The following is a 19,844-nucleotide window of genomic DNA, read 5'->3' on the forward strand; positions in this document are numbered from 1 at the left end:
CTTACCTAAACCATAAAAAAATCCAACAATTTGAGTGGGGGACACTATAAAATGTTTAATAACTAAAAGCTGATAGGGCACATTTTCAACCCTTTGAGTGCCAAGTGATTTTTTCAGAAATATAATTTAAAATTGCCAGGCAAACCTTCATTATAATGATCTGTAAAGTTTACCGTGTATAGGAAATAAGGGGTGAAATGTAATAGGGTGAGAGATTCGGAAAGTGAGAGATTTGGTAAGAAATCTCCAGGGTTTTTTTTTTTTTAAAGCGGCAATCATTTACACTTTAAAACCAAACTGGTTTTGCAGTGTAATACCCCGTTCTCACTGCAGCCAAATTCCCGGATCTAGCATGTAGACCTGAGAATTTTCCTTTTAACACAGGATTTTTTGCAGTGTGAACGGGTTGCATATCCGGATTTCATACACGGGTAAAACCCTTCTTTTTACCCGTCTCTGAGATCCGGATATGTTGACATGTTCACACTGCCGAAAAACCAGTGTTTAAAGGCAAATTCCCGGGTAGAACTTCTTCACCCGGGAATTTGCCTTGCAGTCAGAACGGGGTCCAGCGCGTCAGTCCCCGGCATTTTAATGCCGGGTAAAAGCCGTGTCTTTCTCACTCGCAGTGAGAACACGGCATAAATGATTTCCGCTTTAAAAAAACTGGACACTTCTTGCCAAATCTCTCACTTTAACAGATCATTATAATGAATGTTTGCTTGGCAATTTTAAAGTATATTTTATATTTTATTTATGTATATAACAAATGTGAGCGATGCTGGCTTCTTTAGCATATATTTTAAACCTCTCACAGAGATGTTTGGTACTCAAATGGTTAATAATCTGTTACTCAAACAGAATGAAAAGGGCATACAATGATGCCATTATGCTTTCCATTTAGTATAAAAATGTTAATGGTGATATATTTTGTATTCTAGGTAAGAAGGATAAGTCCAGTTTGTACTTCTGCTCTACAGTTTTGTATGAAGACAAAGGAGAGGACTGCTTTTGTAGATCACTAGATAAAGAATGCAAAAAGATATTTTAAATATGTTGTATTCTGTCCAGGTAAGAAACTGTTAAGTGGTTTACTCTGCTTTTATTTCACACAACTGCCTGTCCAGTAGAATTATTAAAAAATGTGTAACTGTTCTCCCAAAGACATAACTTGTGTACACTGTAAAACTCCTCTGCAAATCATGGAATTAGCTATGTAAATGAACTCTGAAGTTTTTAAAAGACTACTAGTCCTCAAAGCTGAAGTTTTCACATGTGCATGCTAAAGTACATTTTATTGTGTCACACAGACATTCTGTTGAAGCCTCTTTATAACTTAGGGGTTTATTCTAGTTCACTCTTTCTGACAAAATCCTTCTTAGATGGACAAAACCATGTGCACTGCAGGGGGGCAGATGTAACATGTGCAGATAGAATTAGATTTGGGTGAGTTATTTTGTTTCTGTGCAGGGAAAATACTGGCTGCTTTATTTTACACTGCAATATAGATCTCACTTTGAAGAAAAACCCCACCCAAATCTAATTCTCTCTGCACAAGTTACATCTGTCCCACCCGCAGTGCACATGGTTTTGTCCATCTAAGAAGGATTTTGTCAGAAAGAATGAACTAGAATAACCCCCTTAAACTACTGCCTCATTACTTCAGTATAGTGATGGTCAATGGTTCTGCTATTGATAGCAGTGGTCTGATGGTTCTCCACCACTGATGACTGAGATGCAGCAATGTTTTGGATTTTGTTTCCCTAGATCAGTGGTTTCCAACAATGGTCCTCAAGTACCCTAACAGTACACATTTTCCAGGTCTCCCAGCAGGTACGAAGGTGTACTCATTATTCAGACACATTTTAAAAGATCCTCTGGAGTGAATTCATTTAAGTTGTGATTCTTTGTGGAGACCTGGAAAAACACGCACTGTTGGAGGTACTTGAGGATCAGGGTTGAGAACCACTGCCCAAGTTGCATGAAGCATAATTATTATACCTGCACCTTTTGTGATTGAGCTGCTGCTTAGCTGTGGCTATCAGTTTTGCCCCTGTATCTCACAGAGGACATTCTGGGAACCAGAGGGCGTAACTAGATATTCGTAGGCCTCATAGCAAAAGTTTGTAAGGGCCCCTATGTACCATCTAATGATGATAAATGTATATAGAAAATATAATTTATGCTGTAAAGATGGGCCCCCTTCGGCTCTGGGCCCTATAGCAGCTGCACCCCTTGCACCTATGGTAGTTGTGCCTTTGCTGGGAACCCCCTGATGCTCAAGTAGTATCTTAAGGCCCCCATACACTATTCCATTCAAGTCCAATTTCATCCCAATTCCGGCGGATCAGGCCAAGAAGTCAGGTGATCGCAGCCGGAGATCATACATGCTGCCCACTACTGGCGGCAGGGAAGGGGATTTCACGTGATCCATCGCTTGCATAAGTACAGCATGCAATCCTGCCACCCGGCAAGGTCACAGGTGGCTGAAGGGAGATAGTATGTGACTTCTGTGAGGGGAGAAGTCACATAGTGTATGGGGGCAATAAGTCTGCGATTAGTCAAATGGTCTTCTGTGTACTGGCTATAATGGACTGATTTGGAATGGCACATTCATTGGCGGATTATCCTCAGACGTGCTTGGTCTGTATGTGCATTTACTGTTGCACCTAAAGCTGCCAATCTCGGGAAAAGGAAATTTTTGGGTACTCTTTACCTAGCACGGCGCCCATCGCGGGCATTGAATGCACTAAAAAATCGGGTGCGACGCGTCCGACGCGATGCCCGCGATTTCACATAGGGACCAATGTTAAATTTCTCAATTGACCCGATTTTACTGTTCAATGCCTCAATTGACACGATTTTTCCATAGGAAACAATGTTAAATGGCCCACAGAGGCCAAATAGCCACCCTGAAGTGTGAAATGGCCCCCACAATTGTTAACGCCACCCCACGATCAACGTGAACCCGAAGCGTGGCGAGCGCAGCGGTACGCGTCCTACGACCTTTTCATACCCCCACTATCCACGTCGGCGTGGAGTTGAGAATAGAATAGTGTGGCGAGCGCAGCGAGGGGACGAGGATACCTGTGAAGCCCGCGAAGGGACGCGTTTACCTGTGAAGGTATCCGCGTCCCCTCGCGGGGCTCGCCACGCTTCGGGCTCGGTGGCTCGCTGTGCTCGCCACACTATTCTATTCTCAACTCCACGCCGACATAGATAGTGGGGGTATGAAAAGGTCGTAGGACGCGTACCGCCGCCCCTTGCGGGCTCGCTGCGCTCGCCACGCTTCGGGTTGACGTTGATCGTGGGGTGGCGTTAACAATTGTGGGGGCCATTTCACACTTCAGGGTGGCTATTTGGCCTCTGTGGGCCATTTAACATTGTTTCCTATGGAAAAATCGTGTCAATTGAGGCATTGAACAGTAAAATCGGGTCAATTGAGAAATTTAACATTGTTCCCTATGGGAAATCGCGGGCATCGCGTCGGTCGCATCGCACCCGATTTTTAGTGCATTCAATGGCCGCGATGCCCGCAATTTTTTTACCTGCGATGCCCACGATCAAAATGGTGGGCGCCGTGCTAGGTAAAGAGTACCCATTTTTGGCCAGGTTTTTTATTATGGGATTGGAGCCTCCAATCCCTTGATTTTGTGATCAATTTTCACACAATTATTTTTAGTTCTGAATTTGTCCCATAGTATGGAATTGCGCACAAATGATTAGAGTCCTTATTGAATAGTCTAAAGCAGTGGATCCCAAACTCTGTGCTGTGGCACCCTGAGGTGCCTCAGGACACTTACAGAGGTGCCTTGGATTGGTGGTTTAGTACCTGTTCAAATGGTTTATATTTAATGTAATAGGCAAAACCAGTTTTGGTGGCTACCAGTTATAAAATATATGGAAAAACAGAAGCAAATCTTATCTATCACCACATAATTGAACTTGAGGATGACATAAACATAATTTACTTAATTTAATTTCCTCTACCTCCCCATGGCAGCATACATATGGGTTACGCCCTCTTGGGTAGATATCTGGAAAGGAACACAAAAAAACAGACACTGCCCCTATATAAGGACCTCCTCCCTTGGGCTCTGTGTCTTTTTTTCCTTTCCGGGTAGATGTGCGTGGCTTACCCTGTGAAGTGGCTGAGAAGAAGGCTGGCTCCCCTGCCGAGTGCAGTAAGGGGTAATGGCGTTTTTGGACCCCCGCTGTCGAGGGCAGTTGGGGCGTCCATCTGCTGGAGTGCCCCGCCGCCAGGAGCGGTTGCGGGTAACGACGCCGGCATCAGCAGCAGGCATGCATACAGAGGGAGAGGCGCACTTCCGTGACGCGGCGCGTGATGACGCAGGGCGTCACGCGTGGTACATAGGAGACGCCTGAGAGCGTCTGAGGTCATCGGAAGGCGTCTCAGAGTGTCTGGATGCCGGTGATCGTGCACAGGACTGTGTCCATACGGAGGTGCAGACAAGCGGAAAGCGTGTGTTTGATACCAGCAGACTGGGGTAAGGTCCCGACAAGCAGCAGCGCTGCTGGGACTTGGTTGTTTTACTTACCTATAACGGAGGTCTCATGTTGTTTCAGTGAGTCTGTGATAAAAATAATAATGGAGGAAGAGAAAAAACAGCCGAGTAAGCCAGGGTAAGCCACATTGAAATAGCGCTGTTTTGGCTAAGGAAAAATTTTTGTTTTATGCATATAACTAAAATAGGGTTTTCTTGCTAGGTCTGATACTGGCAAAGAAAAAGGAGAAGTTAAGGCTAAGCACAAAAGGAAGTGCTCATCCTGTGATAAAATATTACCTGATAAATGCTCAGGTCCTGAATGCAGCAAATGCAGGAGCTCGGTGCAGATGGGATCTATACAGATAACTGATTTAGTGAAATTGCTTAAAACTGAGCTGGCAGACACCTTTATGTCTAAAGATGAGTTTGTCAAGTCCTCAGGGAAGAGGCCTAGGGCAGTGCGTTCTGACTCCGAAGGATCAGAGCCAGGCCCCTCTGGGAAGCCAGAGGAAGAGATGGAAGAAGGAGAAGTATTCCAGGAAAAAGATGGGGTGGAGTTTAACCCTGACTTACTGGAGAACCTACTTTGCTTAGTGCATAAGTCACTCAACATAGAGGACCCTCAGGAGGAGGGTAAGCTGCAGGATCTTTTGTTTAAGGACAAAAAGAGGAAAAATAAAGCCTTTCCATTATCTAAAACGCTACAAGAGGTAGTAGAAGAGGAATGGGGACACCCCGATAAAAAGGTGGCAGTACCCTTAAGAGTATCTAAGATGTACCCCTTTGACCATGAGCAGGTCAAAAAGTGGGATGAGGCACCCAAGGTGGATGCGGCTATAGCACGCATCTCAAGGAAAACGACGCTCCCATTAGAGGATGCGAACATATTTAAGGACTCAATGGAAAGAAAAATTGAGATGAGTCTGAGGAAGCAACATACCACAATAGGGGCTTCTATGAAGGCTTCATCAGCAGCAGCAGTAACTACCAGAGTCCTAAGATCATGGTGCCAGGACCTGGAGTCCGACATGCTGGATGGCATTAAGAGGTCAGAACTGCTGAAGGTGGTACAAAACATACAGGTTGCTGTAGAATTTTTATGTGATGCTTCCCTGGATATGGTACGGTTGGCGGCCAGATCTAACGCTACAACTGCGGTAATAAGAAGGGCCTTGTGGCTGAAGCCTTGGGCGGCGGACAGTCAGTCCAAAAACAAACTTATCTCTTTGCCCTTCCAAGGGAGTTACTTGTTTGGGCAACAATTAGACGAAATTATCACTAAAGTATCAGGTGGTAAGTCGGTATGGCTACCGCAAGATAAGGCCGCAAGAAGGGGGTCATTCAATAAATCATCCCGGTACCAGTCCACGGACTTCAGAGAAGCGAAAACATATAGGCCAGGCAGAGGCTTTCGCAGGCCTTGGCTGGGTAACAGATATAATTTTCGTGGACAAAGAGGCAGAGATGGCAGGTTTGCCTTCAGGCAAAACCAGCAATGACGCCAGAGAGAAAGTAGGCGGCAGGCTGATGCAATATCAACAGGCTTGGCATCAGTCAGTACAGGACAAGTGGGTATTGGAAGTAGTCTCATCAGGCTACAAAATAGAATTTGTCACAGTACCAGGAAGCTGGATGGAAGTATCACCTATCCCCAGCAATTCGGAAGAAAGAGCTGCTTTATTCAGCAGCCTACAGACCATGATAGAGCAAGGAGTGGTCATAAGAATTCCCAAACAAGACGAAGATCTGGGATGGTTTTCAAGATTCTTTGTCGTGAAAAAACCGTCAGGGGGGTTCAGAACTATATTAGACCTAAGAAGGCTGAATACCTATGTTCATGTGAAACGATTCAGAATGGAGTCAATCAGATCCATCATACCAGATATAGAAAGAGGGATGTTTCTAACAACAATCGATCTAAAGGATGCATACTTACACGTCCCGATATTTCTGGGACACCAAAGGTTTCTCAGGTTTCGCCTAAGACAAATAACATACCAGTTCACATCACTGCCGTTCGGCCTGTCTACATCCCCGAGAACTTTTACAAAAATTCTGGTGGTTCTGGTGGCCAACTTAAGGGTGTTAGGCATTGCAATCTGGCCGTACTTGGACGACCTTTTGATTGCGGCAGATACCAAAGAAATGGCGGAAGCACACACAAGGATAGTGCTAGACTACTTGAGACAACACGGATGGTTAATCAACATCCAAAAAAGTCAGCTAGTACCAACACAAGAGGTGAAGTACCTAGGGGTCATTCTGGATACAAAAGAAATGACTATAAAATTAACAGAAGACAGACGCCTAAAGCTTCTACAGGAGGTAAAAGGGATGTTAAGGAAAAAGGTGGTGTACTCAGAAGACTGCATGAGGGTACTCGGTATCCTGTCGGCCGCATTAGATACGACCAGTTGGGCCAGGTTCCACATCAGGACGCTGCAGAATTGCTTCTTGAGACAGTGGAACGGGGATGCGAAGGACCGAAGACAGAGAATATATCTGTCAAAAGGAGCGATAGAAGATCTGCTCTGGTGGTCAAAAGCACACAGGCTGACCAAGGGGAAGTCATTCGCGACCAGTCCACAAGTAGTGGTGACGACGGACGCCAGCGAGACAGGATGGGGCGCGGTGTGCGAAGAGCAGTCGACACAAGGAGAATGGGACCAGGCTATGGGCCGGCAGCATTCAAACGTAAGAGAGATGCGGGCGGTGTTCTTGGCATGTCAAGAATTTCAAGAGCTAATAAGAGGCAAAGATCTGATAATAAGATCGGACAACCAGTCAGTGGTCATGTACCTGAACAAACAAGGGGGTACAAGGAGCCGGAAACTGATGGCAGAAGTCACGCTTATCCTGAAATGGGCAGAACGTCATGTCAGGAGCATATCTGCAGTGTTCGTGGCAGGAAGAGAAAACGTCAGGGCAGACGCTCTGAGCAGGTACAGGCTAGTCCCAGGAGAGTGGGAGTTGTCAGCAGTGGTGTTTACACAACTGACGAAAGAATGGGGGGTACCAGAAGTGGACCTGATGGCGACGGCAAGCAATGCAAAGGTTCCAAGGTTCATCTCCAGACACTGGGAGCCGACAGCATGGCAGACGGACGCTCTCACGGCGAAGTGGGGAGCGGAGCTGGTGTATGCGTTTCCCCCGTTTACAATCATCCACAGATTCCTGAACAAAGTACAGCGAGAGACTGCCACGGTAATAACAATCCTGCCCTACTGGCCAAGGAGACCTTGGTTTGCCAAACTAGTAAGGATGGCGATAGCGGGGCCATGGTTCCTACCCGACCACGAGGATCTCATCGGGCAGGGTCGGTTTCATCAACGACAGCCAGCAAGCTGGAGCCTGGCGGCTTGGTTACTGAGACCAGGACACTTAGAGGGAAAGGGTTTTCCCAGAAAGTAGTCGACACATTACTGAAAGCAAGGAAGAAGTCGACATCCGTGACTTATTATAGAATATGGAGCAAGTATGTATTCTTCTGTAAAGAAAATAACAAAAACCCTAAGTTAATACCTACCATTCTGGACTTCCTGCAAGCAGGATTAGAGAAAAAGCTGGCGGCAAATTCTTTAAAAGTACAGATTTCGGCCATTGGGGCGATGTTAGATACAAAAATTGCGGACAATAAGTACATCCAGAGGTTCGTTCAGGCGATTAAAAAGATCAGGCCAACCTTCCACAACCCTATGGCCCCGTGGGATCTTAATCTGGTACTTAACGCACTGACGGAGGCTCCATTCGAGCCTATAGAGGAGATATCGCTCAAGTATCTTACGATGAAAGTGGTTTTTCTTATAGCCATTACGTCAGCAAGGAGAGTATCTGAGCTCCAGGCCCTGTGGGTGCAAGAACCATTTTTAAACTTCTTCGAAGACAGGGCAGTGCTGAGGACGAATCCTACATTTTTACCTAAAGTAGTTTCCAGCTTCCATCTCAACCAAGAAATAATCCTTCCTTCATTCTGTGCGAATCCTAAGAATACTAAAGAAGAAAGGCTACACAATCTAGATGTGACGAGGGCCTTAAAAGCTTACATAAGAAGGGTACAGGCTTTTAGGAAATCAAAAAGGCTGTTCGTACTGATGGAAGGCAGGAATAAAGGGCTGGGAGCTACCAAAACTACCATTTCAAGATGGATTAAAGCATGCATCAGTGAAGCATACAAAATTAGGAAAGTGGAAATCCCGGTGGGGCTTAAAGCCCATTCGACCAGGTCCTTGGCGGCATCCTGGGCCGAAAGGGAGTCCACATCAATAGAAGAAGTATGCAGAGCAGCGTGCTGGTCATCTGCACACACGTTTACCAAGCACTACAGGGTAGACGTCACAGCATCCCAAGATGCCAGCATGGGGCGCAAAATATTGAGCGCAGTCGTATGATAGTAATACGTACAAGCTACAGACGGAGGTGGTGAAGTAACCGTATCCTTTCATAATTATGTATGTCCCACCCAGTGAAGTAAAACTGCTTGGGTATACCCATATGTATGCTGCCATGGGGAGGTAGAGGAAAGTACAGATTAGTACCTGTTAATAGGCTTTCCTCTACTCCACCATGGCAGCCGTTTTTCCCGTCCCATTTAAGTATTTAAGTATTATGTTATAAGGAGCTGTTTAATAAGACACAGAGCCCAAGGGAGGAGGTCCTTATATAGGGGCAGTGTCTGTTTTTTTGTGTTCCTTTCCAGATATCTACCCAAGAGGGCGTAACCCATATGTATGCTGCCATGGTGGAGTAGAGGAAAGCCTATTAACAGGTACTAATCTGTACTATTTTAGTGTAGGGGTGCCATAAAAAAAAACAATTCTGATACTCAAAAAAATCTGGTCGCCAGGAAGCAGAGTCTGGTTGTCATGGCGACCTGGCTCCTGGGATTTGTTGAGCCCTTGTAGCACCCACTGTAAAACTGTGGTTCCACAACAGCTGGAGGGCTGCATGTTTATCTCTTTGAGTGCCAAGTGAATTTGTCAAAATTGGTGTGAAACAAACATTTTTATTCATAAAATAATATCTGTAATATGTACCTTTTTTATATAGGAAATATAATCCTTTTTTTTTTTTACACACAACTTTTCAACTTTATTATTTGAATTTATATAACAAATATGAGCGACGCTGGCATTTTTTTTTTAGCGGATATTTTGCGCATCTCACAGATGTTGGCACTCAAATCATACTTGCCTACCTGACCCTCTCCTTCAGGGAGAAAACTCTGTTCCTGGACTTCCCTGGTAATGTATGATTGCCATCACCTGTGGTGAAACACCTTTCTTATCACTTAACTAGCCCCCCACAGGTGATGGCAATCATACATTACCAGGGAAGTCCAGGAACAGAGCATTTTCTCCCTCATGGAGAGGGTCAGGTAGGCAAGTATGGCCTACCCCTTGTTTAATGATATTAATGTTACTTATTGCTTAATATTGTCATGCAGCTGGTCCCCAAAAAGATCAGGTTCTAATGATTGCAGAAATGTCTGTTTTGTTTTAGTAATAATGCCTAATTTTGTCTTGACTTCAATCCGGCCATACTGCGAAGTAGGGGTGCACCAATATTTCTTGTCCTGGGGAGGCTTTGGGAAATAGAAGCCATTTTAAGGGACAGCTTTATTCACTTAAACATATGAAAGATGTCAACAAAATTTAAAAACTGGTGTTTCTTAACAGAAAGGCTTCTTCTGAGACAGCTGCAAAGAAGGTGTACAGTACTTCCTCCTAGTAGTTCCTTATTTTATGTTAGCAGCTATTTCTTATCTTGGCCTCTTCCTCTCCCCAAGTTTAAGTAACTAACTATATTTATAATATATAAACATCAGCAGTGTCTATGACCTCTCTTCCGACTAACGTGGCATTTTCATTTTGTCAATGGCTGTTTTTTTTTTTTTTTTTCTCTTTTTTATATAGTGTAGCTTATGTTGCTTTTAATTTTTTTTTTGCTGGCGCTTTAATCTTGTTTGCTACATCACTCTCCTCAGGATGTTTGGTATCATTTCTTTTTTATTTCTATTGTACTATATATTAGGATTTCTTAATGAAGAGGTTAACATTTTTTATTATATAATCTATCACTGGGTACATAAATCTTTGTTTTGGAGTAATATAAAATGCATAAAGGAAATTCTACTGGTTCCAGATTTAAAAAAAAAAAAAAAATCTCCTATATAATAGCCCAGTCTGTGAGTGTGTGTGTATAATGCTGGGCGGAGTCATACACACACACTCACAGGCTCATCACACACACTATGGGCGGTATTCAATGAGGCTGATTCACCAGGTTTTTATGGCGATTTTGTGCTGTAAGGCGAATTTCTGACTAAAACGGTGAATCACCCTATTCAATGACCAGATGGCGAATACATTTCAAGGTTTTTTTCGCCATGATTCACCGAGTAGCAATCGCGATCTTTTTACGGTGAAGTGGAAGGTGAACTTTTAAAATAAAGTGTTTTGTTTTTTACAATTGGTGTAAAAAAATCTGGAATTTTATTCTGAGGAGGGGCATGCTATTTTTATTCATGTGCTGTAAGCACATGAATATATATTTAATAAAAAAAAAAAATATAATATATATATATATATATATATATATATATATATATATATATATATATTATATTTTTTTTTACACAGACCAGCCAGCAGGGGGCCGGAGCCGAGCCGCTCATTAGATATTCATATATTCACTTCACCCGATCATTACATATGCATGATCGGGTGTAGTGAATATACCCGGTCCCCTGCTGGCACCTCCGGGGGGCAGCCTGTGCTGCCTGGCACCCGGGGAGCCCACCTCCCCCCCCCCACAAACGTTCTGGGGCAGGCAGGGAGACTTCCATCTCCCTGCCTGCCACTGTCCTCAGGCTCCCTGCGGCGTCCGCCGCAGGAGCTCAAATTCGCCAGTCAGGGGCAGCGAGCCCCTGACTCATTGAATACTGGAGCCGGCGAGGCTCCGGAACGCAGCGAGCAGTGGTAAATGTCCTAAACAGGATTCGCTGCACGTCGCCGGTATTCACATTGAATACCGCCCAATAGCTGCAGCAGGGCACCAAAGAAGTGACACACGGGGTGAGATTTAATAGGATGAGAGATTCAGAAAGTGAGAGATTTGGTGAGAAATCTTCAGGTTTTTTTTAAAGCGGCAATCATTTGCACTGCAAAACCAGTTTGATTTTGAAGTGTAAATGATTGCCACTTTAAAAAACTGGAGATTTCTCACCAAATCTCTCACTTTCTGAATCTCTCATCCTATTAAATCTCACCCATGGTGTGCACACATCCCCACACATTATGGGTCACCCACCCCACTACAGACCTGCTATTTACCAGGGAACACATACCAAGCTCCAGTCATGTCACCGCTGGAGGCGTGCCTTTGCACCGTTTAGGGGCGTGCCTCCATCTAGCGCATACACCCCCAGACCCTGCCGCCGATAGACGGGGGGAGGAACCTCTCTCCCTCTAGCCCAGCGTAATCCTCCCTCCTCCATTCACACATGCAAGCAGACATCTCCACCCACCTTGCCCGGTGCCCCCCTCCCAAGCTTGGCGGGTACTGCGCCGATCAGGGGCGTGCCTTTATCTAGCGCACACACCCCTAAACCCTGCCTCCGATAGACGGGGGAGGAGCCTCTATCCCAGAGCAATTCTCCCTCCTCCATTCACACATGCAAGCAGACATCTCCATCCACCTTGCCCAGCTCCCCCTCCCAAGCTTGCTAAGTATGCAGCTGGGGGCGGCCTGGGCTGAGTACGGCGCTGCAATGCTACAAGGGGTGTCAGCAGCATGGAGCACTTGTGTTAACTTTATTTCAAAATTATAATAAACATTTAAACATTCAAACACAGCACACAATGTAGTTATTGGGTGAAACACACATTAATTGAGACCACAACTGCAAAAAGGGACCACTCCTGCTTTGTGGGCTCTGTTGTAATGTCTGTGCGCACACTCGTCGAGTTGTGTGCAAGTGAGCACAGCTTAGAGCAGGGCTGGGCAACACCGGCCCTCCAGATGTTAGTGAACTACACATCCCGGGATGCTTTGCATTAGTTTTGCTATGTGGCCATGCTGAAACTGATGCAAGGCATGCTGGGATGTGTAGTTCACTAATATCTGGAGGGCCGGTGTTGCCCAGCCCTGGCTTAGAGGGTACACTGAAGCGGAGGTAATTTAGATAAGTTGCTTTTAAAAAGGGAGTCATATTGGATTTATTCCCTGAATACCATGCACCCAGTTGGGCTAAACGAAGGCATAGAAATAGCACAGTTTATTGGATAAAATATAGGATAACAATAAGTTGATAAGGGCGATATGTATATTAAAGATTGTTTTTTTTAACCTATGTTTTTAAGCATTTTTAATTATGCTTGTTGATACAAATGTATTATTTTTAATTATATGGAAATGTTAATATTATGTGTATAACATCTTTTATCGTATAAGAATATTGTTTATATTGTACACTATATGCAGATGAAAGTGCTGAGCACTGTGTGTTTTTTTTCTATTGAATAACCTATGCAGAGATATTCAAGGAGACGGCAATGTTCTAAGATATAATAATGTGTCTCTAAGAGGCATGGCCGGAGAGGCCTGGGTCTCTGGGTATATAGAGGATGCTGACCGACGCTGGGCCAGCCCTCTGACGAAGTCATCGTGATGAAATGCGTAGGGGGGGGGGGGGGCTTGGAGTCCTTGGAGAGTGTAACCGCTCCATCTAGCCAGCCTGCGTGCGGCTCACTTCATGCTGTTCATCTGCGGCATTCTAAGCCACCAGTCTTGGTAACGTCATTTTATTACTTTATGTTGGAGATCTTGTGAATAAATTGCATTTTTAAAGTTTAATCTGCACTAGGAAGCGCCCGTTCTCTTTGTTTGAGAGAAAATATATATATGTATTTGTGTGTGTGTGTATATATATATATATATATGAGGACAATGATGCAGCACTCCAGCTTAGTACAAAGACGTGGTTTAATAGTTAGCTCTTATAGCTACGTTTCAACATTTACATGTTGTCTTCAGGCTAATACAAAAGCAAGTGATACAAGTTTAAATAGCAGTGTGTGCTGCGTGAGGCGGGAGTCAAGCCCACGCCCAGCCCCACGATCTCCATAGAGTGATGTCATCACCCCTCAACGACATATCCCAGGACGTTGTTAGGGGATACCAGTAAACAAAGCAGCAAAGATGGCGCGCTCCATAGCGCTGTTACGTGATCGGTGATGTCAATTAAAAACGTGATATAAAACACACATACAGACACAGCAAATGAAAAAATAAATAAAGAAACGAACAGCAATTACATCAAGAACACAGCACTATAACACTAAGGGCTTAGCAAGCTGATCCTAGCAAGACAGTAAGGGATGAATCAATATTTATCAATTGTGTATACTAACACTTAAGAGGACGCTACCAACTTGGTGCGACTCCACGCAGCTCAGTCACCGGTAAGGGTCTAGTGGCTACAACAATACATTAAGACCAATGGATTCATTTAGTCCCCTAGGGCTAACTGTGTTTAATTTCATAATCCAGAAAGCCTCCCGCCCCTCAGGGACGCCGGTACATGGTCTATCATCCTATATCGCAAGGATGACACCCCATGACGGGCGTCCAAGAAGTGGCGGGCCACGGGCTGGTCACTTTTTTTAGAGGCCAATGCATTCTTGATTGCCGACCTGTGGGCTGCCATACGTTCCTTGAACGCACGCTCAGTTTTACCTATGTATGACAGCCCACAGGGACAGACAATCTGATACACAGTGAATTTTGTGTTGCAATTTAATGCATACCTAATAGACAACGGGCGGCCCGTTTGGGGATGATAAAAGGTTGATCCGGGGATAAGAAATCTGCAAGTGGTACAAGTGCACCGTGAGCACCCCATTTTTCCCACTGGGGCAATTTCTGGCTCACTGAATGTTTGCACCAACTTGTCACGAAGGTTCCGTCCTCGTTTAAAGCAGGGCATTAATCTTGTGGATTGTAATTTAAGGTCCTGGTCAGAAGACACTATAGACCAAAGTTTCTTAGTTCTATCAACAATAGATGGACTGGACCGATTGAAAGTTTGGATGAAAGGCATCATGGGTCCCCTAGGACTGGATTTTTTAGATGATGCTGACAAAAGGGATTCTCTGGGTGTACTATCAACCCTAGCTTTGGCCTCCAACAGGAGTTCTTTGCCATATGCCCTGGCATGAAAATTATCCATCATTGCACACATTTGTTGATCGGCAATTAAGGGGTCTGAGTTGATTCTTTTACATCTGATTAGTTGGGAGTATGGTAACCCAAGGAGGGTAGACCTTGGGTGACAGCTTTCATAGTGTAGCAAATTATTTCTGTCTGTAGGTTTAGAGTATAAACAGGTTGAAATCAGACCGTTCTTGATGGAAATTGACACATCTAGAAAGTGTATGACTGATTTGCTTGAGTTGTAAGTGAATTTAATGGTACCAGGGCCCTGATTGTATCTGTCTATGTGAGCAGCAAGATCGCTTCCATCACCCTGCCAGAAAATTAGCAAATCATCGATGTAGCGGGTATAAAAAATTATTCTACCCGCCACATCGGGACTTGAGAAAAAAACATCCTCCTCAATAGCAAACATGTAGACGTTGGCGTAGGATGGAGCGACCGCCGCCCCCATCGCTACGCCAACGTCTTGCAAATAAAACTGTGAACCATACAAAAAGAAATTCTTTTTGAGAACCATACTCAAAAGATCGGTAATTAGACCCACATCAGGTCCAGAGTAAACAGGACTATTTTTCAAGAAACTAGCCATACACGGTAAACCCAAATGGTGTGGGATCACCGTGTAAAGGCTTCCCACGTCAACCGTGAACATCACCACGTCGTCATTTAATGGCGGTAGATCTTTTAATTTACAAAGCAAGCTGGTGGTATCCTGCAGGAATCTAGGGTTTGCGGACAAACAAGGCTGGATGAGGCTATCGATGTAGATTGACGTGGGTTGAAACAGTGATCCCCTGGCAGACACAATGGGTCTGCCAGGAGGATCACTGAGTGACTTGTGTATCTTAGGGATACAATAAATGATAGGCACAATTGGGGCTTTCGGGAGCAATGCTTCTTTTAATTTGGGGGAAATGATGTTACTGTCCACTCCACGTTGCAAAAGTTCAGAAAGTTCTTGTTTGAATATAGATGTTGGGTCTCCAGGCAATTGACTATAAGTAGCGGTGTCTTCAAGATGTCGCATCACTTGTTGATGGTACTTGGTGCTGTCCTGGATCACCAGGGCACCCCCCTTATCTGCTCCGCGGAAAACAATGGATTTATTCTTTGCCAGGGATTCCAGACACTCACGTTCTTTTTTAGAAAAATTGCACTGTAATTTGGGGGCTGTCGGCACTGTCACTGTGTCGACTTCTTTATTCAACAGTCTCATAAAAGTTTTTACCGAGGGATTAAAACCCTGGGGGTCGAAACTGGATCTAGGTAGAACTTTTGTCAGCTGTGGTGGAAGTATTTCACTTTGTACATTTAGTACAGGATTTTTTGCAAAATGTTCTTTAATCTTTAATTGTCTGTGAAGACGGTGTTGGTCTACTGTCCACTGTTCTTTATTGAATATTACTGAGGGAATAAACGATAACCCCTTGTTCAAGAGTTTCTCCTCCTCATTCGACAATTGGTAAGAAGAGATATTGACCACCAAATTTAACGGCCCCTGGGGGGCTTTGCTCCACGTCCTCTGCCTTTTGTTTTGGCCGGCACGTCGAGTAAATCTTCGCCTCCGCCCTTGATCCGGGCGCGGGTAGCCACCCCTAAAGGGTGTCCCTGGGATTTAGATTGCATCTGTGTCTTGATTGTGTCACTTTCGCTGTTAGATGAACCCACATCCGTAGATGATCCATAATTCCTGCCCGTACCACCTCTGCGTCTGCGGAAAAAAGGCTTTCTTTTGGAGTTATCAAAGGCAGGCTCCGCCCATCTATAAACAGTATTATTTTCGTAATCTTGGTCTACTTTATTACGTTTTTCCTTCTTAAACTTTGCCAGTTCTTGTTTATATGCTTGTATTTGGGCTTGGAGTTTGGCATACCAATCGATGGAAACATCGCCTTTCAACTCATCCTTGTGCAGAATTTCAAAAGACTCAATTTTGGTGCTAGTAGCTGCCATCTCTTTACTGCACTGCTCAATGATCAGCAGCATTAAGTCCAGGGAGCACTTGTTAGCAATGGCTGCCCATTTCTTACAAAAATTCGGGTCATTTCTCCCAATAGTGGGACCATTTCTAACTCTGAGTCCCCGAGGGATTTTCCTAGATCCTATGATAATCGCTCAGTGTGAGCCCATGCATGTAAACTTGTATCACTTGCTTTTGTATTAGCCTGAAGACAACATGTAAATGTTGAAACGTAGCTATAAGAGCTAACTATTAAACCACGTCTTTGTACTAAGCTGGAGTGCTGCATCATTGTCCTCTACATACGCTGTTTCAGTAGTGGATGCGGGCACCCGCTGAAGGTGGATTTGAAAGATTGTTGGAGTGCCGGACACAAGTGTTTGCTATATTGGAGTTATCAGCTGGGACTTTTCTCTCATCGGATATCTTCGGCCAAGGCACCCCCCTATTATCAAGTGCTGTCAAGTCGCTCAGGTGATGTGGTGCTCATGTTCGCATGAACACCACTTGTCGTCCTTTATGTTTCCAGTGTTCCTGTAGCACTATTTTTGTATATATATTTTTCGTATATTTTTTCAGTAACAAGCACTGTCACTTTAAAAACACTGCTGCGGCAGTCCTAAACACTCACGTATTTGTTTTGGTGTTGTCCATTGGTGTTGTACCTGAACAGTTGCATCATGGCTGAGGGCACTGATGACACTGCGGGCGGGCTCAGACAGATTGTGTTACCAGCCTGTGACATTTTTAGCTATTCTGAGTCAGAAGCAGAAGGAATACGCTTTAAGGATGATGTCACACAGGTGGGCATTCCAGTTCCACTGGATGACACCTACAGAGATCTATTAAAACTGCATAAGCGTTACACTGATTATTACATGCATGGGCTCACACTGAGCGATTATCATAGATCTAGGAAAATCCCTCGGGGACTCAGAGTTAGAAATGGTCCCACTATTGGGAGAAATGACCCGAATTTTTGTAAGAAATGGGCAGCCATTGCTAACAAGTGCTCCCTGGACTTAATGCTGCTGATCATTGAGCAGTGCAGTAAAGAGATGGCAGCTACTAGCACCAAAATTGAGTCTTTTGAAATTCTGCACAAGGATGAGTTGAAAGGCGATGTTTCCATCGATTGGTATGCCAAACTCCAAGCCCAAATACAAGCATATAAACAAGAACTGGCAAAGTTTAAGAAGGAAAAACGTAATAAAGTAGACCAAGATTACGAAAATAATACTGTTTATAGATGGGCGGAGCCTGCCTTTGATAACTCCAAAAGAAAGCCTTTTTTCCGCAGACGCAGAGGTGGTACGGGCAGGAATTATGGATCATCTACGGATGTGGGATCATCTAACAGCGAAAGTGACACAATCAAGACACAGATGCAATCTAAATCCCAGGGACACCCTTTAGGGGTGGCTACCCGCGCCCGGATCAAGGGCGGAGGCGAAGATTTACTCGACGTGCCGGCCAAAACAAAAGGCAGAGGACGTGGAGCAAAGCCCCCCAGGGGCCGTTAAATTTGGTGGTCAATATCTCTTCTTACCAATTGTCGAATGAGGAGGAGAAACTCTTGAACAAGGGGTTATCGTTTATTCCCTCAGTAATATTCAATAAAGAACAGTGGACAGTAGACCAACACCGTCTTCACAGACAATTAAAGATTAAAGAACATTTTGCAAAAAATCCTGTACTAAATGTACAAAGTGAAATACTTCCACCACAGCTGACAAAAGTTCTACCTAGATCCAGTTTCGACCCCCAGGGTTTTAATCCCTCGGTAAAAACTTTTATGAGACTGTTGAATAAAGAAGTCGACACAGTGACAGTGCCGACAGCCCCCAAATTACAGTGCAATTTTTCTAAAAAAGAACGTGAGTGTCTGGAATCCCTGGCAAAGAATAAATCCATTGTTTTCCGCGGAGCGGATAAGGGGGGTGCCCTGGTGATCCAGGACAGCACCAAGTACCATCAACAAGTGATGCGACATCTTGAAGACACCGCTACTTATAGTCAATTGCCTGGAGACCCAACATCTATATTCAAACAAGAACTTTCTGAACTTTTGCAACGTGGAGTGGACAGTAACATCATTTCCCCCAAATCAAAAGAAGCATTGCTCCCGAAAGCCCCAATTGTGCCTATCATTTATTGTATCCCTAAGATACACAAGTCACTCAGTGATCCTCCTGGCAGACCCATTGTGTCTGCCAGGGGATCACTGTTTCAACCCACGTCAATCTACATCGATAGCCTCATCCAGCCTTGTTTGTCCGCAAACCCTAGATTCCTGCAGGATACCACCAGCTTGCTTTGTAAATTAAAAGATCTACCGCCATTAAATGACGACGTGGTGATGTTCATGGTTGACGTGGGAAGCCTTTACACGGTGATCCCACACCATTTGGGTTTACCGTGTATGGCTAGTTTCTTGAAAAATAGTCCTGTTTACTCTGGACCTGATGTGGGTCTAATTACCGATCTTTTGAGTATGGTTCTCAAAAAGAATTTCTTTTTGTATGGTTCACAGTTTTATTTGCAAGACGTTGGCGTAGCGATGGGGGCGGCGGTCGCTCCATCCTACGCCAACGTCTACATGTTTGCTATTGAGGAGGATGTTTTTTTCTCAAGTCCCGATGTGGCGGGTAGAATAATTTTTTATACCCGCTACATCGATGATTTGCTAATTTTCTGGCAGGGTGATGGAAGCGATCTTGCTGCTCACATAGACAGATACAATCAGGGCCCTGGTACCATTAAATTCACTTACAACTCAAGCAAATCAGTCATACACTTTCTAGATGTGTCAATTTCCATCAAGAACGGTCTGATTTCAACCTGTTTATACTCTAAACCTACAGACAGAAATAATTTGCTACACTATGAAAGCTGTCACCCAAGGTCTACCCTCCTTGGGTTACCATACTCCCAACTAATCAGATGTAAAAGAATCAACTCAGACCCCTTAATTGCCGATCAACAAATGTGTGCAATGATGGATAATTTTCATGCCAGGGGATATGGCAAAGAACTCCTGTTGGAGGCCAAAGCTAGGGTTGATAGTACCCCCAGAGAATCCCTTTTGTCAGCATCATCTAAAAAATCCAGTCCTAGGGGACCCATGATGCCTTTCATCCAAACTTTCAATCGGTCCAGTC

At 44.4% G+C, this 19,844-nt stretch overlaps 2 protein-coding genes across 2 annotated transcripts in view; both read left to right on the plus strand.

Moving 5' to 3' along the window:
• Positions 1 to 19,844, plus strand: part of LIMD2 (LIM domain containing 2) — an 88,259-nt gene that overhangs the window by 2,401 nt on the left and 66,014 nt on the right. Inside the window, exon 2 of the mRNA XM_083146990.1 lies at positions 942 to 1,071. Coding sequence (XP_083003116.1) covers positions 1,033 to 1,071 — 39 coding nt within the window. The 5' untranslated portion in view covers positions 942 to 1,032. The remainder of the gene's footprint in view (positions 1 to 941; positions 1,072 to 19,844) is intronic.
• Positions 4,067 to 6,172, plus strand: LOC146007046 (uncharacterized). Its single transcript, XM_083145437.1, has 2 exons — positions 4,067 to 4,644; positions 4,729 to 6,172. Exons 1-2 carry the CDS (start codon positions 4,427 to 4,429, stop codon positions 6,005 to 6,007), a joined length of 1,497 nt encoding a protein of 498 aa, XP_083001563.1. The 5' UTR covers positions 4,067 to 4,426; the 3' UTR covers positions 6,008 to 6,172.

The sequence above is a fragment of the Crinia signifera genome, chromosome 6 (assembly GCF_055691185.1).
Source record: "Crinia signifera chromosome 6, ASM5569118v1, whole genome shotgun sequence".
Taxonomy (NCBI): Eukaryota; Metazoa; Chordata; class Amphibia; order Anura; family Myobatrachidae; genus Crinia; species Crinia signifera.